Source organism: Botryllus schlosseri, chromosome 16 (assembly GCF_051294905.1).
Source record: "Botryllus schlosseri isolate E-star chromosome 16, Bs_hap1, whole genome shotgun sequence".
Taxonomy (NCBI): domain Eukaryota; kingdom Metazoa; phylum Chordata; class Ascidiacea; order Stolidobranchia; family Styelidae; genus Botryllus; species Botryllus schlosseri.
The window spans coordinates 15,593,099-15,614,974 of NC_137251.1; the positions used below are offsets into that span (position 1 = coordinate 15,593,099).

The 21,876-nt window shown below is 39.7% G+C and overlaps 1 protein-coding gene and 1 long non-coding RNA gene across 4 annotated transcripts in view; one reads left to right on the top strand and one right to left on the bottom strand.

Annotated features, from left to right (window-relative positions):
- LOC145458412 (uncharacterized) overlaps positions 1–21,876 on the bottom strand; it is a 222,961-nt gene that overhangs the window by 54,654 nt on the left and 146,431 nt on the right. The gene's annotated exons all lie outside the window — the stretch shown is intronic.
- LOC145458396 (uncharacterized) overlaps positions 1–21,876 on the top strand; it is a 43,735-nt gene that overhangs the window by 1,642 nt on the left and 20,217 nt on the right. Inside the window, exons 2-12 of one of the 2 annotated variants that reach the window (XM_080336752.1) lie at positions 118–322; positions 4,571–4,619; positions 4,702–4,787; positions 5,375–5,636; positions 8,827–8,968; positions 9,157–9,261; positions 14,515–14,637; positions 15,589–15,736; positions 15,924–16,045; positions 17,484–17,587; positions 20,931–21,099. In XM_080336752.1, the coding sequence (XP_080192878.1) occupies positions 118–322; positions 4,571–4,619; positions 4,702–4,787; positions 5,375–5,636; positions 8,827–8,968; positions 9,157–9,261; positions 14,515–14,637; positions 15,589–15,736; positions 15,924–16,045; positions 17,484–17,587; positions 20,931–21,099 (1,515 nt within the window). Of the gene's footprint in view, positions 1–117; positions 323–4,570; positions 4,620–4,701; positions 4,788–5,374; positions 5,637–8,826; positions 8,969–9,156; positions 9,262–11,127; positions 11,818–14,514; positions 14,638–15,588; positions 15,737–15,923; positions 16,046–17,483; positions 17,588–20,930; positions 21,100–21,876 lie in introns of those variants that run through there. The other variant, XM_080336753.1, reaches the window with a different exon arrangement.

A 21,876-nucleotide genomic window follows, 5' to 3' on the forward strand; every position in this document is an offset into this window, starting at 1 on the left:
CTCTCTCTCTCTCAAAATCGGCCACGTTGGGAACCACTGTTTTAATCAAATGACATAGTTGTGCTTGTTTGCCTAATATTCAACAATATTGCTGCGAAATCCAGATCTTCTCTTCAGTCCTTCGACCCTGACATTCATCATCAATACATGGCAAGTCATTGGTCTCCTAGAAACGATTGCGTTGCCACCTTCATAAGCAGATTGAGCAAATTTTCGGACGATTTCCGCCGGAATTTCGAGGGCAGAATTGAGACGCTAAGCTACGGTGATTTAGGACCGCGACAGGAAATGGATATCACGACGCCGAATAACCTTAAAAAAGGTTAGCATTTTGCAATATCTGAGGAGATCAGCATCCAATGCATATGATAGCCTACAGCTTCTATGTATAACCTTTCTTACGTGAGCTATGAGCAATTTGCGCATATATTGCAGCGAGTAATTCAATGGCTTTCTTTTCATGTAGCCAGGGCCGTAACAGCACTTCGTCAGCCCCCCCAAAAACTTTGGTCTTGGGCCCCCCATAGGGTTATAGACCTAACTTCTGGGGGGATTCGCCCCCCAGACCCCCCTCCGGCGATACACTGTTTACCGCTATTTATCATTATCATTGGGAGTTTGTTTGGTGGGTCAGCTTTTGTCGCCTAAGCGCGCGAAGCGCGGAAAAATTTCTAGAATTCATTATTGAATCGGTCAGTATGATCTGGAATTGCCTAAATTGTCATCAAACTTTATCTTCTCTCTGCTCACGTAATCAGATTTGCCGGTGGAGCTGAGTGAGGTGTGTTTGAAAAGGTAGGACCACTCCATTAATAATTAAACATCTTTAGGCGTATACCCGTTGGCAGGAACGAAACAGCACCTCGTCAGGCCCCAAAAAACGTGGGTCTGGGCTCCCATAGGGTGATAAAACGACCCCCCCCCCATCACGTTGTTCGCGTTTGTCACGAAATCAACTGTACTGTATTGTGAGCCAGCGCGAAGCGCGAAAATTTTCGATAATTTATGATAAAATCGGTCAATCAGATAGGCGATTGCATATATATTATGCTATCAATTTATTTTCCTCTCTACTCACGTAATTAGATTTACCGGCAGAGCTGAGTGAAGTGTCTTGAAAACGGGGTGGCCCGTAAATAATAATTAAACATCTTCTGGCGGGCGGACCCGTTGGTATGACTTCGTTACATGATGTTATTTCGTGACTTCCAGTCTGCTATATCAAATCATATAGAATCGCCCAAACGTAGGCTTCTGAACTAAGAGATGCACACGATTTCAAATTGGTATTTCTTCACTGGCATAAATTTTTTCCCATCGGGATGGTATTTGTCTTGTGAGGTTCAGATTGCAAAGACAATTGGGGGGTTTGGGGTGCGGTAGTTACGGTGCTGCATGTAGCATAGCTGCGTAGGCCTACATCTCCGTATATCCATTAGGTGGAAGTAAGAGAAATTGAGGTCGCACCTGAATGTTCAGTGACATGTAGAAATAATCATTTCGGCGTTGACCATTACCACGCTACGACGGACAAAAACATGAAGTTTAGGCGTATAAGTGTGTTAAAAGGTCGGCAGCGAGAAAACCTTGGCTGCCTTTATGTTGACCGAAGACTTCGAATTAGGGTTGTTCAGAATTGACCGACTTTCAAAATGTCATGGTTTTCAGTCCGGTTCCCATGCCTTATGTCTTAAAAACATATTCTAGCTACTTTTTTCTGTAACTCATCCCTTGCATCTGTGTGCTACTGTGCAATGTGCATGTTGAGCTGGAGGAATACCGGCTGAAAATGAGGGACTCCCCTAAAATATGAGTGCCGCGATTTTACTTATCCTACTAAAATGCCATATCTGTGGTCTGAACCCCGCAGGACAAATGCCATCCCGAAGAGACAAATTATTTGGCATGCGGAGAAATACCGATTTGGAATCGTGTGCGTCTTTTAGTTTAGTGCGTTTGGGCGGTTTCAATATCCTTTGACATAGCAGACAGGACGTCACGAAGTAACAACATGCAACGGAGCATTTAAAACCAACGGACTCGACCGAATATTTTTCATAATTAATTACATGCCCCAAATATTCGAAGACAACACCTCACTCAGCTCTACCGGTTAATCTGACTATACGTTGGCTGAGAAAGGTTAAAAAATTTATAGCAATAGAAATTACTAATATTCTTGATCGATTCAATAAATGAATGATGGAAAATTTTCGCGTCTTTGCGCGATTAGGCCAGATAAAAGCACTGATTACGGAGTATAAGGGATATGGCTCACTTGTATAGCGGTTTAAAATGACATCACGATGGGGTCTGGAAAGCGAACACCCTATGGGGGGCCCAAGACCAACGTTTTGGGGTGACCTGACGAAATACTGTTTCGGCCCGCAGTATTATTCATATATCGCCAATTTCGGAGAAACCTTTAGCTTATTTACGTATTGGAATGGTACACCCATTTTGTAATAGTTTTCTGACATCCAAAAACGTAATAGATGTGCATTATTGGTATACTGAGCAAAATCTAGTATACTGGTATACCTGAGTGATTCGATTCGGAATCGAGTATTGAGCGTCGAGTCGATCATTCTAGTATCATTCATCACAGTATGGATGATGTGGAAAGTTCAAATATGTACCTCTAAGGTGGCCGTAAAGAAAGTATTTCCAGTTGAGTGTAGGTTCTACATCACTTAAGATCATTTGGTATTTTTTCGACCTATATCGCCAATCTTATGTGAAAATGCAGTCGGTTGATCACGACTTCATTTCTACTAACATGCTTAGATTTGCACTACAGCATGTTTTGGGTGTTGTGATACGACCAATCGAGCTTTCAAGGCTTCCGTTGATAACTGGGGCGATATTGTTGACACGTCAAAAAAAGTCAAAATATTGTCAAAATCGTAGCGTTAGGTCAAAAAATGTCAAAATTGTTTACAAAGTTCAAAATTCTTTGCAACATGCATTTCATTTGTGTCGTAGATTTTGCACTGTCTGTGAACTTATCATTTGACATTTTACAGCTTGTAGCCTTCTCTATAGAATTACCGTTGTAGACGGCCCATTGTCTGCTCATTGTGAATCATAAACATTCAAATGAAACAAATAGGTTGACATGGTGTTATGCTCAACGTACCGCAATATCCTAACTGAAGCACGATTGCGTGGGCATTGCATCGTTCTTATATATCAAGAAGCGCATGATGAAAAATTGTGATGTAGACTTCATTGTCAGAATGAAGCAACGCGGTGTGTCACCAGCAGTGTACGCAAAACTTCAGTGTTGTCAGCCAACAACTGCTCCTGTTCAATGTTCTTTCCTCATTCTTGGCAAGCTTCTTAGTAAGGACAGAAACTTTTAACCCGAGAATGTAGGAATGTATCTTTCGTCGTACTGCAACAACGAATTTCAATTATTTCTACCATAATATGTGATGAAACTACTGGAATTCTTCATAGGGCCAGATTTCGTTAAAATAACGTTTTTTGGGGCAAAAATTTGTCAGTTTTTGGGTCAAAGAAGTTTTTCAGGCCAAACTACTGAGTAACGACAGACAGTTCAACCAGAAATGAAGATATGTAGTACAATTCTAACATTATGCGGGAAAACACCTAATTTGAATACGTAAGGTGAAAATTTGGTAAAAATTATGTATATTAAGGAGAAAAAATGTCAAAATTTTTAGGTCAAAATCTTCCGTTTTTAGGTAAAAAAATCGTCCTATTGATAACATATGACTCTTAGTGGAAAGCGACGCAGAATTTCTAGGTTTGCATTTAAAACAAACATGTTTAAAACATGGCCATCGTTTAATTAAATCATGTTTTTTATTATTTGTTTATTATTTTAGCCACGACGTCACGAATATGTAATTATGACGTCATAATTGATTGTCATTGGCAATTCAAACTATAGGGTAAATATGGCTCCTTCGACGTAATGGGGTTCTGACTACTGTCATAATCAGACCAAAAATATCTTTAACAAGGACTACACCGTTATGCATCATTTTTACGGTCGGCGGTCATCGTCATCAGAACACCCATTCCGTACCAATGATACTTGATATAACTGTTAAACCGACGACGATTTCGAGGTTTCCAGCCACTTCATATCGTATTGTTGGACTATATTGGGTGCAAATCGTCCGTAAGCTCATTATTCATGTTTTTCGAAAGTATTTAAACAATTATGGCATAATTATTCAACGTTTGAAAAACTAAATAATTTAACAAAAGGTATTTGTTCAAAACACTGCTTAAACTTGTTTTAAGTGTTTTAAAACACCGTTTGTTTTAAATGCAACCCTAATGATTTCAATACTAATATTTTCTTGACATATTCATACTTATATAGCTCTCATTCGACCCCAATGTTTAGTTTTATTACTACCTTTCTCCTCTGTGTTAATTTTACTTTCAAATGCTTGGAGGGGTCTTGGACATTCTTTGGCGCCGGTATCAGTATAAGCATTTGGTGTTCAGGTCAGGTTGGATACCGGCCGGTCAATAGTACATAATAAAACGTGCTCGTCGCTCGTGACTTGACACATTTTTATAATTGTAGATGCGTCGATTCTTGTATACCTTCATGGAGGAAATTGGACGGAGACAAAGTGAGTTCCAATGAACTCCGTACTTATTGTAACGTAGAATCATTGCTGAAGATAAAAAATGCTAAGTATTTTCTGCCCTCAGGAGAGAAATTTATCCTTGCGTTCTGAAAATCGCTGTCGAAAAAGGATGGATTGGAATCAACGTTGGATACGATCAAGCTCCGCATGGTTGGTTATTTATCTATCGCGCCAAAGTGATCGGCATTATCAGATCATGTTGGCGCGTGGCCTATACGATATCGTAGGCCCCGGTTGGCGTATGTGTATCTGATGCATGTAAGCAGAATGCACTATATTCCATCAGTGGCACCCTCGAGTATGTCCATGTCCTGTCCGCATTCAAGTCCAAATACAAACAGTTTCTACTGGATAAATACTAGGTAGCGTATTCAGATTGCTGGATCGATTTCGACACACCCACTTTGCCTATACTTAGTGCTGTAACCTGCCTCTTCAATGCCTTCCCATTTTTGATAGTTCCGGATGCTGTTTTTGATTGAGTCTGTAGGGATCTCGCGGTCTTCCAAGTTTTACTCTCGCTACTTTTATGCCAAGGTGCTACTTTGGTTTCTGACTTATTCACCATCACCAAGCCGTTTCGGCGCTTCCTTTCTCTTCACTGCATCTAAATTCTTGTATCGTTTTTTGAATTGATAAAAATGATAATAAAAATCGTAAGATAAGATCACAAAAGTTATAAAAATACCCAATTTTATTCTAGAAAATATTAAGCTGCTTAATCATGCTATTTTCAGCTTCCATGGCAACAATAGTGAAGGAGATTCGCGAGGCATACGCTTTTATATGCAAGCGATTTCCGAAAAGTCGCGAAATGGTTATCCAAGGACACTCAGCAGGCGCGCACCTGGCTTGTATGATCCTATCGACCGAGTGGAACAAATATCCCGACTTGTACAACCTCATACCGATTTCGAGATGCATTTTGATCAGCGGCGCCGTGTATGATCTGACACCGGTAGTACATTTTGACGTCGGTGAACAATTGAGGCTAACCGCGTGAGTATGGTCGAGACTCGAGAGTCATCTATCAAAATTTTATTCGTAGGCATTCTGGCGACGTATTCTTTTGCTACATATCTCGATAACTCTGTAAGATTTTGCGAAGTCTCACGCCCATGTAGGAGGTATTAAATATATCAAAGAATTTGATTATGACGGCATGACTATGTGCACCAACTTATCAACCAGTGGCGGCTCGTCCTATAGGGCAACTGGGGCATTGCCCCACCTAAAATTCTGTTCAATAACAATTTAACCATTTATAGACGCACAGCAATCAGTATATACCGAGATCACGGCGAAACCCGCATTATTCTTGTGCTTTCGCTAACAAATGCCCATACATAGCGAAGTATCTGCGAAAATCGAATTCTCTTCTGTGTTTTCGCTTTGTGAATGCCTAGCCGGGGCTTGCCCCGGTAGCGCTCATAACAAGCTTTCACTATCTATTCTCTCAAAGCCGCGCACAAAAAAGAAACGGTGATTTACTCTCTCCTATTCGTAAAATGGCCGAGCAAGTGGGGCAACTATGCCTGTCGCCCTTAAGGTGTGATGTAACAATCGTATCTATATCTGAACTCGGTTACCGTGATATGCGTTGACTCGACCTTTGCTGGTATATGTGGATTTTGACGGTGTTTCGCACCATGATAATTCTTGAAACTTGGTACGATATGTCGTGAAGGTAGTATTTAGCACTGCTCCAAGTTTCAGGCTTGCTACTCAAAGATAAGGGTGGTAATTTCGTTTCCGAAGTTCAGTGTGTTCTGATCTATCATGTACATTGTACAGCAAACAGATTTTACTCAAAAGCCGGTATTGGTCTCCATTGATTTTGACGATGTTCCATACCGAGATCGGTCATGATATTTGGCACAGTAAGTCTTAATGTTAGTATCGACCGCTGAACTATGTGGGTGGTAATTTCGTTTCCAAAGTCGAGTGAGAGCTGACTCTTCATTTATCGCTAACAGATTTACGCAAAAGCCGTTATTGGTCTCTATTGATTTTAACGATGTTCCATGCCTAGATCTGTCATGAGCTTTTGCACGGTATGTCTTGATTTTAGTATCGAACGCGGTGCCAAGTCTTAAAGTTGACGCTCAATGATTGAGGCAGTTATTTCGTTTTCGAGGTCGAGTATGGTAGAGATGCGCGCTGATCTGATACTTAGCCTACCTACATCATTGCGGATCTCACGGAAAAGCCGGTGTCTGTCTGTGCTAATCTAGTCGGCGTTCCATAACGAGATCGGTGATGATATTTCCAATGGTATATCTCGATGATCGCATGAAACAGCTAACTAAGATTCTCGGTTTGCATTCAAATATTCACATAATTTTATGTTCGCCAATGTGCATTTCACTGTGAAATTGTGGCCTTCAAACCATTTGCTTACAATCCCCTGTCAAATGCGATAGCTATTTCATTTTCGATGTCGGCTAACAGCTGATCATTCGATCAGCCTATTCCTCGATCTATTTTACTCAAAGTTCGGTGTTCGTCTGTTTGTATTGATTTTGACAGTGTACCATGCCGGAATGGGTTATGAGATTGCGAATGCTACTTCTCGATGATTTCATGTAACAGTATGCTAAGTTTACGGCTTTCATTCATGTATTTATTGATTAATATATTTTCCAACGGCGATTTGGCAGCAGACAGTAAGCCGTATGTGTTGCGTCACAATCTCCAGTTTCAAGGCCAAAATGTACTATGTTGTTCCGAGACCGAAGTTCCGAGGCTGCTGTCCTTAGTTCTTCAAAGACCATTCAAATTGATATTCTGGATTCAATATGACAGGCCCAATCTATGAGATAACAATCGCGTATGTGTCCGAAGTTGTTGACCTTTGCAGTTAGGCTTACGCAATCTCTCGAGTTCTAGTCATTGGAATTAGTCTGGTCAAGTCAAGTGCGAACATGAATCGTATTGAATCTTTGCTCCGTACGTAGGGTAGTTTACGCAGTTGCCTTTAGAGCGAAAATTAAAGGTCTAGAAGACTACTCCTTGTCGCTTCGACATATTCCTGTCTTTTCATTGTATCGCATTTTTGTGGTGTATTGAACTGATAAAATTGCTAATAAACCAATGATGATGATGATAGAAATTGTCCAGTCCATTGATCCAATCGTACGCCGGGTACCTCCGCTTTGGTTGCCTATCACCTGGTCGTAACTCGTAACCACCAGCTCAGTGGTCGTAACACACCAGGATCGTGTACGAAACACTTTCGGACGGCCTATCGATTTGCGTAATCTCTAACTCTACCATGAAATCATAACGCATGCTACTAAGGATGACCTGATAATTGATTCGTGGCATAGGGACGATTCTTAGTTCACGTACATTATGTAAAATAATCCTTTGATTAAAAAAAATGAATAAAACATTTGTTACCACACTTCAAGTCACGGCTCACCGGCAAACCTCTCGCGGCACCTACGTTAAAATCACTGTTGTCGGGAAATTCTTGTGACCATCATATTAAAGTTACTTTTTTACGTTGGAAAACGCCATTGTGACGTCATGTTGATAAAAGTCGCTCGCAGCCCTTGCCCCACCACCCGATATTGTCACGAGCCGCCACTGTTATCAACTGTATCCATATAATTGTATTGCAACTATTCGTAGCGTATGTCAATTAAGGTTGAAAAATCGAATAACTGAGTGATTCGAATCCGAATCGAATATCAGGCTTCGAGTTGAGTATTCGAGTATCGCTCACAGACACGTCATAAAAGTATGGATGATGTGTAAAGTTCTAATCTGCGACCAGAGTTCTCCACCATTTTTAAGAAATTTTTTTCTACCATGCCCAATTCATTGCACTTGTTCCGTGATGCCACACGGAATTGACATTTCCATTAATTTAATTACTTTGCACTGCAAGTTTTGAATGCTGTGATACGATCATTCGAGGTTTCAAGAATTCCTCAGTGTGAAAAATAGCATAGAAACTGTAAATCTCGTCATCGCTATTCTATGTTACGAAACGCTGATGGTCTGTCACATATGATCTGCGATCAACCATCGATCGCGATCTATGCGGCCGGTCCTCAGTATCATTTGCCCAGACGTATTGTCAATACGATACTAACACAACTATGTCTTCGGATTGACATTGTCTCCGGGACTATATTTACAATAAATTTATAGCAGTGCTTTCTTAGTATTCATTTTTCAGGAAGGAGATACACGATTTTAGTCCTATCAGGCACACAAACTCTGCTCTACGCACGATTCATCAATTCGGTACCAAAGTAGTGTCCGTGTTTGCTCAACATGATCCTCCAATATTCAGCACAAACGGACAGCAATACATTGAGGTATGGAGCGGGGTACTTTTAGGTGTAAAAGTCATAGATCTCACGAACTTTTGCCGAAATCGCTACCTCGAGAATGAAATTTATCAGTATTTGAGAAGGGTAGCCTATATAAGAATTGTGTTCTGGGATTACCTGAGAATGTTACTGAGATCAATGGATTTCAAAATTTCATATGATTTCAAAATTAGAAACTAAAAGATGGAGGGGCTGTGGCTGAACAGATGCAATTGGACGGATTTGATCACTTCGACATCATCGAACAACTGATCGACCGGGAACACCCAATTCACAAGGTTTGTGAATATAGTCGCTTGTTAGATAGGGCTCTGGCTTACATCAGGCTGCTTTAAATTAGTGCGATTAATCATGATTTGAATTATTGCTTCGAATAAAAGTGATTTTAATCAGAGGCAAAATGATTTTTACCAGATTCCTATATGTTATGTCTTCATCGTGAGTTTTTAATAATACAATACTGTATATATTTGCCAAAAATTGTCCATAAGTTTCACGGTCTCCAACGCCTATTGTAAAGGGAGCAGGATTAGTTGAGTCCTTCGTTTTGGTGCCAACACGCGTTATCGAGATCGGAGATTTTGGCGAACATGCTGATAATGTGGTTGATCTTTTGAGCTCGGATGCGTTGAGTAGCGCACTTCGCGGCGTCGCATATTGGGCGAAACTAGGTCTGTCTTACCCCATGGCGGCAAAACGATCAGCTGCAGAACTGCAAGTGTCAAAATATCGCCGTCAGCGAATATATAAGTCCATGTACCATTTTGTGGATCTCAAACACAGCACTTGATAACCTATTGGTATAATATCTGCAGATGTTTCTGGGAGAATAGTACTGGAATCTACATCATGCGTTCGACTCATCGCCGTTCAGCTGGCCATCAGCTGGCCCAGCTGGCTTATGCACGCATTTATGTGTGTGCTCACTGTTCATGCTTATTTTCGCGTTACTGTGATCTGATTGCCGATTTTTACGACGTCACGATCACTGATCATGCAATGGACGTGTGTAGCCTTGTCTGCAAAATCAGTTAGCTTTGTCAGTGGTTCCCAAACTTGGGGCGTGAAATCATCTGAAGAGGGCGCGAAGCTGCGGTCAACTGAATATTTTTTCGTGGTCCGCGCTATTTACTTACGATTTAGAACTATTGCTCTGTGTAGTGTCGGAATTTCATACAGTCATAACTTTCCACATGACATCAAACTCTCCATTTGGATAACCAGCATTCTGGTTGCTTTTTGTCATATGACGATAAGGGGGGCGCGAAATTTTTTACTATCATTAAGGGGGGCACGTCTAAAAAAGTTTGAGAACCACTGAGTTGAAATATTGAAAAAAAAATCATCGATTGAAAATACAATGAAAAGAAAGGAAAGAGTCGAAAGGACTTGGTGAAACTATCTATCTGTCTATCTGCGAAGACCGGGTGGCAAATTCCTGCAGAGACTATTACGGACCATTTCAACTCTCCGGATAGCTTGGACTTCTGGCTATTGGACGCGTTAACCAAACCATTAACGAGTGTTTGGCGTGTTACGATCCGAAGAAAATCTTTACTGGGGCTCCATTTTAGATGCTTGATACGCCAAGTGTCAAGTTATTATACTACGAATAAACTGCATTGACATATAATATTGGACTTAAAGCTAGAACAGTGACATATTCGGCCGAGCGAGATGGTTACGCGTCCGGCTTCTCGGTCGGTAGGTCGTGGGTTGGATCTCCGGCCGGGTCACACCAAAGACTAGAAAACTGGTATCCACAGCTGTCCTGCTAGGCGTTCAGCATCCACGGTTAGTATGAAGGAGGAAAAACGGGGGTGCAGACTAGGTGACCTTACGGTCGTATCTCGTCTCCGTCGCTAAAGCATCTCGATGGTGCAGGCGAAAAAGAATATCTGTAATATGGCCATTGGCCAGTGTTATATCCATCGATTTTGAAGTTTAGGGCGCATTATCTCAGGTTCGAATTACCAACACACCAACTTTTGGCCACTTCAAGAGACACAACAATGGATCAAATACACCCAGTGAGTATTACCTGTTATTACATTAATTTATAAATGCTCAATGGTTCAGGCATAGCAATTTACAACGTTGTAAATTGCTATGGTTCAGGTATTGAGCAATTGAACATTTTTGTTACGTTCAAGTCAGAGAATCCATTCCTGACAAATCGGTTTTGGTTGACCGATAAATTAATTTTCTCTTATGTTGATCTAAATACGCATGAAACCACACTGCTGGAGATCTTTGAAAATGTGAGTGTGTGAGCTCAGTGGAAACGAACCGTGATCCATCGCCCTATCCATATTTTTTGATAAGGTCAATGATCCTGTTCATGTAGCGTGACGAAGTCACCATGGCAATTCCAATTACGATGCACTGTCAATGACGTCATGTGCTTGCATGTTATGTTATAGCATTACTGCAAGGTTAGGGTTTTGAATCTGACACGGCTTTTACTTCGTCTTGGCATCGAATATTGATATTTTATTCTGGCGGAAAAAGCTAGTGGCTATCAAGATCCTTCGCGCAGATATCACGCTACGCGCATAGTCGCTGTTGCGCTGCAACGAAACGAATTTCGGAGGTTGATTGGGGTTTTCTCTTCACTCTCTACTGCGAGTCATGTTTCAATCTTGCAACAAAACTGACAATTGCGTTATGAGAAGCGAGGGAATAGCTAGAATGGATGCGGTAAAATAATAACGACTTGCGATTCGGGTCTACCACAAATGGATAAGTCGACAAGCCTGCATGAAAGAGCGGAGAAGGCATCTGCTAATGGACAATTTAAGGAAGCTGAAATATTTTACACGAGAGCAATAGAGGTATGCTACAATATAGATTGTTCACGTATAACTACACTACGAACCTGGCATATATTAATCCCATATTTGCTCACAGTGATGTAATACAATTCCTAATATGCCTGATTGATTCATTATACTGGTAGGCCAAGACTGCACTCTAGTCTAGTCCTTGAATTGCATCAAAGATAACTTCAAGACACTAAATTATAATTTCCTGAATGTTGCAATTCTAGTAGACACTATATTATTCTAAATGCAGTCCAGTCTAGTCCTTGAAATTCACACGAAATGACACTCAAGACTACCAATACCAAGTTCAAGTTTATTCATAAAATTTCATCACTTCAAAACATCACAAGACTGCAATACAATGAATGATAGGTAGATGCCGAAATGACTAGAAGTAGTCTTAAGTTCAGACACCCACCTGGGCCTAGTCGATGTAAAGAGGTGGCACGCACACTGAATTAAAGTAAAAGAAGATAGTATAAAGTGGCAACTGACGGAAGGCGAGGTCGATATGTCAGGTCGTGGTCCGGTAAATGGTGAGGGCTGAGTAGTATTCATTCAGCTGAAATTTCTTGTATTTCGACTTGAATGCGGACATGCTCGATGACTGTCGGATAGCCTGCGAGATACTGTTCCACACTTCAGGTCCGACATATTTGATAAAGCGATGATCCTTTTTGTCAACCATATGAAAGTTGGACGATGTGGACGCGCGTGTGTCGTATTTATGCACTTTTGATACCGAGGTAAAGAAGTCATTGAAGTTTTCGGGGCAGTGGCCGTAGTGGAACTGATACATAAACTTTGCATAATTTATAATAGTTGGCATTTCAATAGAAGCTATTGACATTCTTAATTAGCAACGGAGTTTGTTGTTGAACATCGAAATCTACAGCAGATTATCATCTGTAAAATACCGTTAGATTATGGTACCTTGCCTTAACCAAATCATCCAAAAATACTTGCAAGTTATCTTTTTCGGCCTGAAGCAATTTTGAGCCATTTTAGTCAGCAACACCTGCAATTGAATAATTTGTCACGGCATTACATTACTTCAACTTTACTATCAACTGCAATTATTACTGAATTGGGAAAATCATGTTGTTTGTTTTCAATTTCGTAATTAGAAAACTTGAACTGCTTCATATTTTATTGGCATATAAATGCTATCTCGCCTCGATTTGACTGAATTGAGATTTGTAGAATTGTGGAATTTTCATCCCATTTCATACTATGTTATGGCTTGAGCAGATCACTACAATTAGCATGCATCCGATCAAGGAAAATGTCATTGGAGTATTGAACTTGACTCTGTCAGTCTATAGATTAACTTTTTTCATTTATAATTTGTTAGATTTGGAAATGATAAATTGTCTCTAGTACTGTGCAATGTAGTGTTAATAATTCAATAGAGAATGTGATTGTTTCGTTGCACAATATATGATTGTGTTCCGTGTATTTTCATCAATCACCTGTGAGATTTAACAGTCAAAGTGCTAATGATAAGTAGAGTTGATGACCTGATTGATTCGTCACTTATGTGTGACATAGACTATCCTTACGTTACTTTGCTCTCCCTGCTAATCAGTCTTTAACTCAGATAGAATTCGTAATACTGGTATCATAAATAGTACTGTAAATGCTCTTGCATAAGACTTTATCATGTCAACTAGATTCATATCGAAAAGGATCTGTCTTCTAGGTAGGGGCAAACTTTTTAAAATGTCTTTTGTTCCATTGGTCTGGGATATTTGAATTTATTGCCTAGTAGCCTAGGCCACATTATTTATTTTGAAATGTCTTTGAAAAAGCAACATGCACCTGCACCTTATATATGCTAGTAAATGTCAGTACAGCACATGAATGAAATGTCACTTGTTCAACTGTTTGAAGTGAACATGAAATTATGAGTGATAAAGTGAATCTAATTTTACCCTTTCTGTTTTTTTTGGTACGGATATCAATTGTGGCGATGATTGGGTAATTCTAAACTTGACTGTACTTTGAGATTGCAACAATCGTAATCCATGATTAGTGATATGTTCTCATTTAATATATAATTAGTAGGTGGAGGAAGGAATCGTAATAATACAGAGCAAAGGAATTGTGTATGTATTATCTTCTTCTTATGATTTGGCTCCAGAAGGTTGCGTGTGCCGCTGCGTATTCTTCCTTGATTGAATGGGCTTCACAACATACAACAACGATTTGTCTCGTAGAAACATAGGCTACATCAAGTCCACAATGATTGTTTTTTACCTCCCCACGACTTAACTGGTTTATTGAACCAATTTAAATTTCGAATATGTTTATCATTTTAGAACAACGCACATACATTTTAAACAATAATGAAATCACTGACCACTGACCACTTAACACTCATCTATATTTCTCGAGGTATCAGATAACTGCTATCAGATGTTTGTTTCTTGGGATGATTATGTTTCAAGATAGTATTTGGAATCAATCTCTTGGTACAATTTCTTCACCAGACTGTGTTTGACTGAGTACACAAGATGCTGTCATCACTTTGGCATACGTCACTGGGAGATATTACGTTATAATCATCACTGGCAATTAATGTCAACATAAAAATTCAACATAACGACATTCAATAGTATATTCATATACTATTCAATTGTATATTGAAGTGTACCTCCAAGAAGCTCTATAATGAGACTCGAAATGAATTCTGTCTATTTTCAGACTGATCCTTCCAATCCAATCCTATATGGAGGAAGATCTTCAGCCAGAATCCAACTGGAGTTGTATCAAGATGCAATTGAAGACGCAGAGAAATCGGTGGATATAGATCCTGACTTTGTTTTGGTAATACAAAATGTTATTATGTTTTCCGGTAATACGACTCACGACTGTCATCTTTGATTTAATGCCATGAATTGCTGTTTCATATTCGGCGTCTTGCGATGCTTCAGTCATTTTGCCATAACTGATGAGGTGGTCAGTAATTATGTACTACAGTACTTTTTCGGAGTACCCACGTGATTCTGTTTCCGAATACTGCCACTTGTACAGTTTCTTAGGCATACTCGCTTACTTTTTAGACTTTGCTATTTGATAAGTAGAAAGTTTGAGACAGATTTTAATATTGAAATAGTCGTGAGAGTTAGTCCCTGTATCACTGCATCTCAATATATATTTTTATGTATTATTTTTTAATAATGTTTCCGAAGATTGTACCTAGTTGTAGAGTTATTAGTCAAGCATCTAGCCACCTCCTATCAACTGTCGAAAGTATGTGAACCCTCGACCAAATCTACTTTGCGGAATTACTTAGTCAAGTATTTTTATTACTTTTCATTTTACACTCTCATATGAAGTAGATTTGTCATGCCTTGAAAATTACTACTGCTACCTGTACGTGGGTAGTAATTTATATCTCTTTAGGGTCACTATATTTTGGGATCCGGAAAGGGGGACACCGGTTACAAATTGCAAAAGTTAGATTGCCAAACTAGAAAACTGCCGATTCTAGAACTTTTACTGGAAATTATGCTGTGTTGATTAAACAAGAATGTCATTTTTCTGGTCCTACTCCCGAAAGATTTCGCGTCACCTATGGCGCTTTTTAATTATGCCTGTCCATTAGCCTGGCTGTCAAAGCTAGCCTATTAAAGGAGTAGGCTACATGTAGGCATCCTTTTAGGACCATTTTCGATTTCCTGAAAAAGGAGGACATATGGTAACCCTATGAGTAGAAACACTCACTACTGTTACCACCTCTGCGTAACCGTGAACAAAGATGTCTTGATTTATCAGGGATATTTCGGGCTCGGCGTTGCATTGCAATGTATCGGCCAATATTCAAGGTCCATCATTGCTTTCTCCGAAGGAATTGTCAGAGATAAGAAAAACGATCAGCTTCTAAACGCCATTCTAGAGGTCTCGTTCCTGTCTCCCATCAAAGGTACACTTTCTTTTTATTAATATAGATTTTCTGTTGCCTTATTATGAGGTATTGATCCGTCGATTAATTATCAGTACCTCGTTACCCGGCGAGCTAACCGTGGATTTGTCTCCCCGCATTGATTTGCGAATTCAAATTGATTTCCTGTCTTGAAAGCGAACCCGTGGAAATATTGAATTTTTTTCAGACACTCTCGAGCCTGTGATGTCGCAACTCAGGAAAATGCGACTCGACACAAATCCTTTTGTCATTCTCTCGGTGATCGGCCAGGAGCTGCTGTCGCATAATAATGCGGAGGACGCTGTTCAGGTAGGGTACATTTTGAATTCTTTATGGATATGCATATTCTGTTCAATGATTGCGATTAATTAGTCATGTGTAATTGCTGTATTGACGCTTTATATGAGAAAACTGTCATTTATTCAGTTAGACAGTCATCTTAAAGTGCTTCTTGGAGGTACAGAACTTCAATATAGGCTACAATTGAATAGTATATTCATATTGAAATTAACCCGAATATTTTCGGCTGACACTCGTCAGGGGTAGCCTAATCGTCAGCAACGTCAGTCATCTTAATGAAATTTTTATTAGATCATAACACCACAAGATAGTGATATAATGAAAAGATAGGAGGGTGTCGAAGGGGCTTGGAGTAGTCCCAACTCCCAACCTTTTTTTTTGGACTGTGGACCCCTTTGAAAATCTTGAATAATCACTGGCCCCCCTAAAACCTTTTAAGAAAATTAAGAACAGTAACAGGTAGTTTGTATATTAAGATGATAGTGAATTATTTGCTATTACATCTTCAGTATAATGTGATCATTTAGCTTGTTTTTGCTCTGAAATTGTCTTCATTGCTGATTTGGTGATGGAAAGGGCCATTCGCACATCGCATTGAATATTCAAGACACTGCGCTGATTTGTCTTCAGTAGTAAAGGCATGCAGTTTCTTTTGCTATAGTGAAGTTAACTTGGAGATGATGATTTCTTAATTTTTCCATGGCCAAGAGCATGTAACTAAGAGGTACGCACGCTGGGTGAAAAGTATTAAAGGATAATGTAAAAGGACTAGGTGAATATTATTGAGTGCGTAAGTCTACGATGTTGCGTTTAATGAGTCTGAAGTTACAATTTTCCTTCTATGGCAACGTGTTATAATAATAATTCATTGCAAATTGAGAAAGAAACTTGAAATAATTTGCTAAAAAAATGCCGGAGGATCTCTCAGAACATTGCTGAAAATGCAGTAGTGGATGAAATAATTTAATGCGCACATAACAGAGAGAGTAGATACAAGAGAGCGAATTCTGCAATAGCAATTTGACCCAGAAATGTTTACTAGCAGCACTGAATCAGGACATCAACCACTAATACAATTCTCGAATTTGACGGTACATATCATCAAAATTTGCTGATGATAATTTCCAGTTTCGTAGTAAGCTGTATACTTGTAATATATTCGGTCTCAAGTTTGACTAAACTAAAGTAAAATCAAAACTGTTCATTCTTTATCTAAAACTTAGTCTTCTATAAATATTGTTATACTTTTGATTTTTTTTGCCTTTGCATACGGCGCCCTAGTGTTGGGATGATACATTTCTATAATTGGCACTGTATAAATTATTACCGGTGTATTATTCTTACTACTATCATCCATTTCACCTTCCCCCTTTTTCAAGGTGAATTTCATGGTGGTTACGATAAATATAATCTCTCTTGCTTATCTCCTTACATGTAATTCCATAAGGTATTGGAGAACGCAGTCACCATCGGGACGAAGAGCTTGAAATTGAAAGGTTCCGTCTTCTCGGCGCTAAGCAGCGCCTTATGGTCTCTTGGGGATACTGACAGGTTTGTGCCGTTGTAGATTTGATATGTTGGCTTGCGAAGTGTGGCGAGGCGGGAGTTGCGATGTGCTCGTCGTCGGCCATTGGGAATGTGATTAGTGAGAAATAGATTTTTTGCTATCAATTTTTTGCCGATTGATCAAGGTAAGTAGACTAAAAATTGACACGGCCTGGCTATAGTTTGAGCAAATCGGATGATTGAACTGTCACTTTCAGTGATGGGTCGGGCTGAGCAATATCGAGTGCCTGATTGATTTGATTCTGAATAGTGCATTAGGCTTTGCGTCGAGTCGAGTATGCAAGTAGTTGAGTATCTTTACCTTTTATGCTACTGCAAAGACCATAATGACAATTCTACATCACATTAACGACAAGATGGCGTAATGGTGGAGCGTCAGGCTTCTTGATCGGTAGGTTGCGGGTTTGATCCCCGGCCGGGTCAGACCAAAGACCTGATTAGTACATTGGTATCCATGACTTCCCTGTTTGGCTCTCATCATTACCGGGATAGCATGGAGGGGTGGTGGAAGACTTGGAAAGCCTTGCAAGGCTATTTCTGCACATTCCTTGTCCAGCGGCAAATGCACATCATGTAGGCTACTCATGGTATGCATATGCACAGATCGCGTGTATGTATATCATGAGTCGGTGTATATGCCGCAAAAACATTGAAGACAAAAATATACAGCGCCCTATTCCTCAGTATTTTTTTGAACATGCATACTTTATTGCGCTTTGTGACAATGCTGCGTGCTGGTCACGACTCGACAGATATGTCACTAACATCTAATGTACGTAGCCTTGTAATTCATGTTTTCTATGCTGCGATATGACCAATCGAGGTTGCAAGGCTTCTGCAGTGGAAAATGGTCTCGAAACTATAATTTTAGTTGATAAATTAACTCTTACAGGCACGAAGCGCAATATTTCAGTACTTCAAAGAATCATTTCTCACTAGAATCACTAGGATTAATACTCGATTCAGATTTGAGTACTCAAATCATCGTTCTCAGCCTTGTTGATTAGTTGATTGGGTTGTGCTTGTTGATTTGGGGGATAGGTGATTCAGAACTCTGTACGTGTAATTTGAGGCGTGAGAAAGTGTTCCCCTTTTGAATACGATCTCAGTTATAATTGAATCAATGTAACTCTCCCTCAAACCGATTATTCCAACAATTTGTATCGTGTCATTGTAATCTGCGGCTGTATCGTACGAGAGAAGGTTGATGAACGTTCTCTTTTGTTTGTGCCCGGGTCTTTCTGTGTGCGGCACGGAAGCTTTTCTGTGAGAAGGATTTCATTATGCCTCTCCGAGAGGTCAGTTTTGACATAATGGTTATGGAATTTTTGGAATGTAAAGACTCTTAGGACTGTCGGATTGCGGAATTATAATTTTTTAAAAGTCTTGTACATTGGATGGCACAAGTAGGCATTGTTTTTATGAATAGGAGTGGTCATCGCTTTCTTTTGTTTTGATATGCCATATTTCATATTTCGTTGCTATTATCAAAGCGGGGTGTTGTGAACTGATGTTGTGCCTTGTTCGTCGCACGCCTTTGCCGCCAAACTGTCCAGATTTATCAATGGACAGTAAGATATCAAAGACAGTGATGTGTTGGATACGTTGTTTCCAACGGCTGAATATCTGAGCTGGATGTCTGTCATATCACTCATAAATACTTCATCTGATAGATCGTCATTGAAATTTGAATTGCATAATGGATGACGGAATCCTGTACTCAGCCTATGTTAGCCCTACTAAAACTAGCAGCAGTCAATGCCTCAATCTATTACATCTCTTGGTAGTTCTACTGGATAAACCCACCCATGCACACCAAACCACAAAGCTCTGTGCTTAGTAACTTTGCGACGATGTTCCACGAATCGCCATTTCCAAGTAAATCTCATTACTTGAAGTTGGAATTAAACTTACAAAGCATTCAACTGTTGGCTGCTGGTATGAGAAATATATTAGTTTATTCCATTTTTATAGCAATTCAAGATTAGAATAGCACTAATAAGTCACATTGGATTACTGTTGCACTTGGCTTTAGCGTAGAGCCGCTTTGGTTTCCACTGCGCCTACTAGTGTCATAATTTCTTCCAATGTTGGGTTTTATATAAATCCTTATTGCCAAGGTTGCCCGGTTACATAATCACTGCTTTTCTATTTTTGACTGAAAGATTGTGAGTTGATAACTATCATTAATGCCACAGTACATGACAGTTATAGTACTTGATCATTAAATATTAAATATAACGGCCATTTTGAATATAAATCTTCACAAATTGGGCTCCAAATTTTGATGATTAACCTTTGATAAATCCATTTTTTTTACTTCATATACGTAGCCAACATCCTAAATGTTGCAAAATCAACAAAAACAACTTTACCATGGTATTTACGACAGCATAAGTTCCGAATTCGTTACAGCATTGTCATTCCTAAAGCACTGGAGAAGGTGTCATAATATTTACTGACGCCATAGAATGATCAAGTTTATTTAGATATTGTTCGCCACAATGGAAATTATTGTTGATAAAGGGGCTACGTTCGGGGGTGATGTCAGAATGTGACATCACTTCTTTTGTACATGTAATACTCCGGAATCTTGTTGCAATAGCATGAATTCTGTATCAAGCTGTGTCAATTTAATCTCGTCTTTTTGAAATGTGTATCCGCCTGCGTGCATTGTCAGTGTGATACGGATGTGTTGTATCATTTCAAGGAGACAAGTTTGATGTATTGTTCTCAATTTCACGATGCGTAGGCCAAAAATTTGTTTCTTCATAATGCTTTTTGTTGTCTTTTCACATGATAATCAATCAGTTATCGGGATTCTATCCTGACAATTCATTGTGTATTGGATATTGTGGCATACCTGATACCGGTGGGTTATTCTGGTATGTATTTCTGTATCAAACCAATTTCTCTTTCATTTGAATCAGAATTGCAAAATGCCTATCAAAGTTTATTGTCCATGAAATGGCAACTATCATGTAGCCAACTCAATTCATTGTACTCCTCAAAGATGCGTGATAATGTGTGTTGTAACGTGGTTTGAAACGACACGCTAGGTATTCCAAATTCTCTGCACACGATCATCGTTGATTCTGACGAAAGTTTTCTTGGCAGGAAAACTTGGTGTGTGCTCTGAAGCTGTGGCTAGTAATTGCAGATTATGTTCGTTGCTACTCGAGTTGAAGTACAAGTGGTAGTAGTCTAAAACAGCTACTCGAGCAAGTGACGCGAGTACTCCGGAAAAGTGAAATACTGTGTTACTGAACACCTTTGGGTAATTGTTGGTTCAAGAATTCCTTTTCCAAACGCTTTTGATTACTTTCAGAGCGATTTACTACATGAGCGAGGACTTATCGGTGTCGCAAGAGCTCGGAGACGAATGTGGAGAATGCAGAGCGCACGGTAATCTCGGTGCCGCTCACTACTCGAGAGGGAATTATCAACTTGCTCGAGAACATCACTTGGAGCAGCTCGCATTCGCGACTTCGCAGAAGGTGATTTTTTTTATGATGTGATGCTGAGTCAAAGCTACTTGTCAGTTTACCTCTGGGGTTCCTAAACTTTTTTGATCGTGGACCACTGCAAGTATTGTGGGCTAAAATAAAAGAGAGCTCAATTATTCCAGGCCTGAAATAAGCTAACTAATGACTAGACCAGTGGCTCCCAACTTTTTTCGACTCCCTTTTTAACCTCCACACCGATCATCGCCCCCGAAATTTTGGGAACCGAAAAATGGGCACATAAACTGTAATCACCGGCGAGTTCACTAAAAAAAAAGGTCAACTTTTTGGCTCGACCTCGAAATTACACTTTTACAGCTAAATTTTCGTGATTCGACAAAAAAATTTGAAAAAGGTCATTTCTATGACTTGACTTCACTTTAGCCGTTTTAACGCCCCCCTTCGTTATTTTGCCTCCCCCCCCTAGACCGCCAAATCGCCCACGTTGGTAACCGCGGCACTAGACAGAGAATTCCCATTCCCATTCATACTGCATAGTTTTGCTTCGCAATACCTCAGTTACGGTCGGCCTATATCCTAGGTAGCTTACATGCAAACCAGGGGTGTGCAATCTTTTTATAGGCAGGCTGGATTTAGATAATGTAGCCAGACAAACGCTCTTTAGTAGATTCAGGGCCCATTATTCCATTAAGAACTTGTAACGGGTCATCAATTCAATTCGATAGCTCAGCAAATGCACATTTCATAGCCCGTTTGAGCTTAAACCTACTATACTATAAGCTAAATTTGAAACATATTTGGCTGGCCACG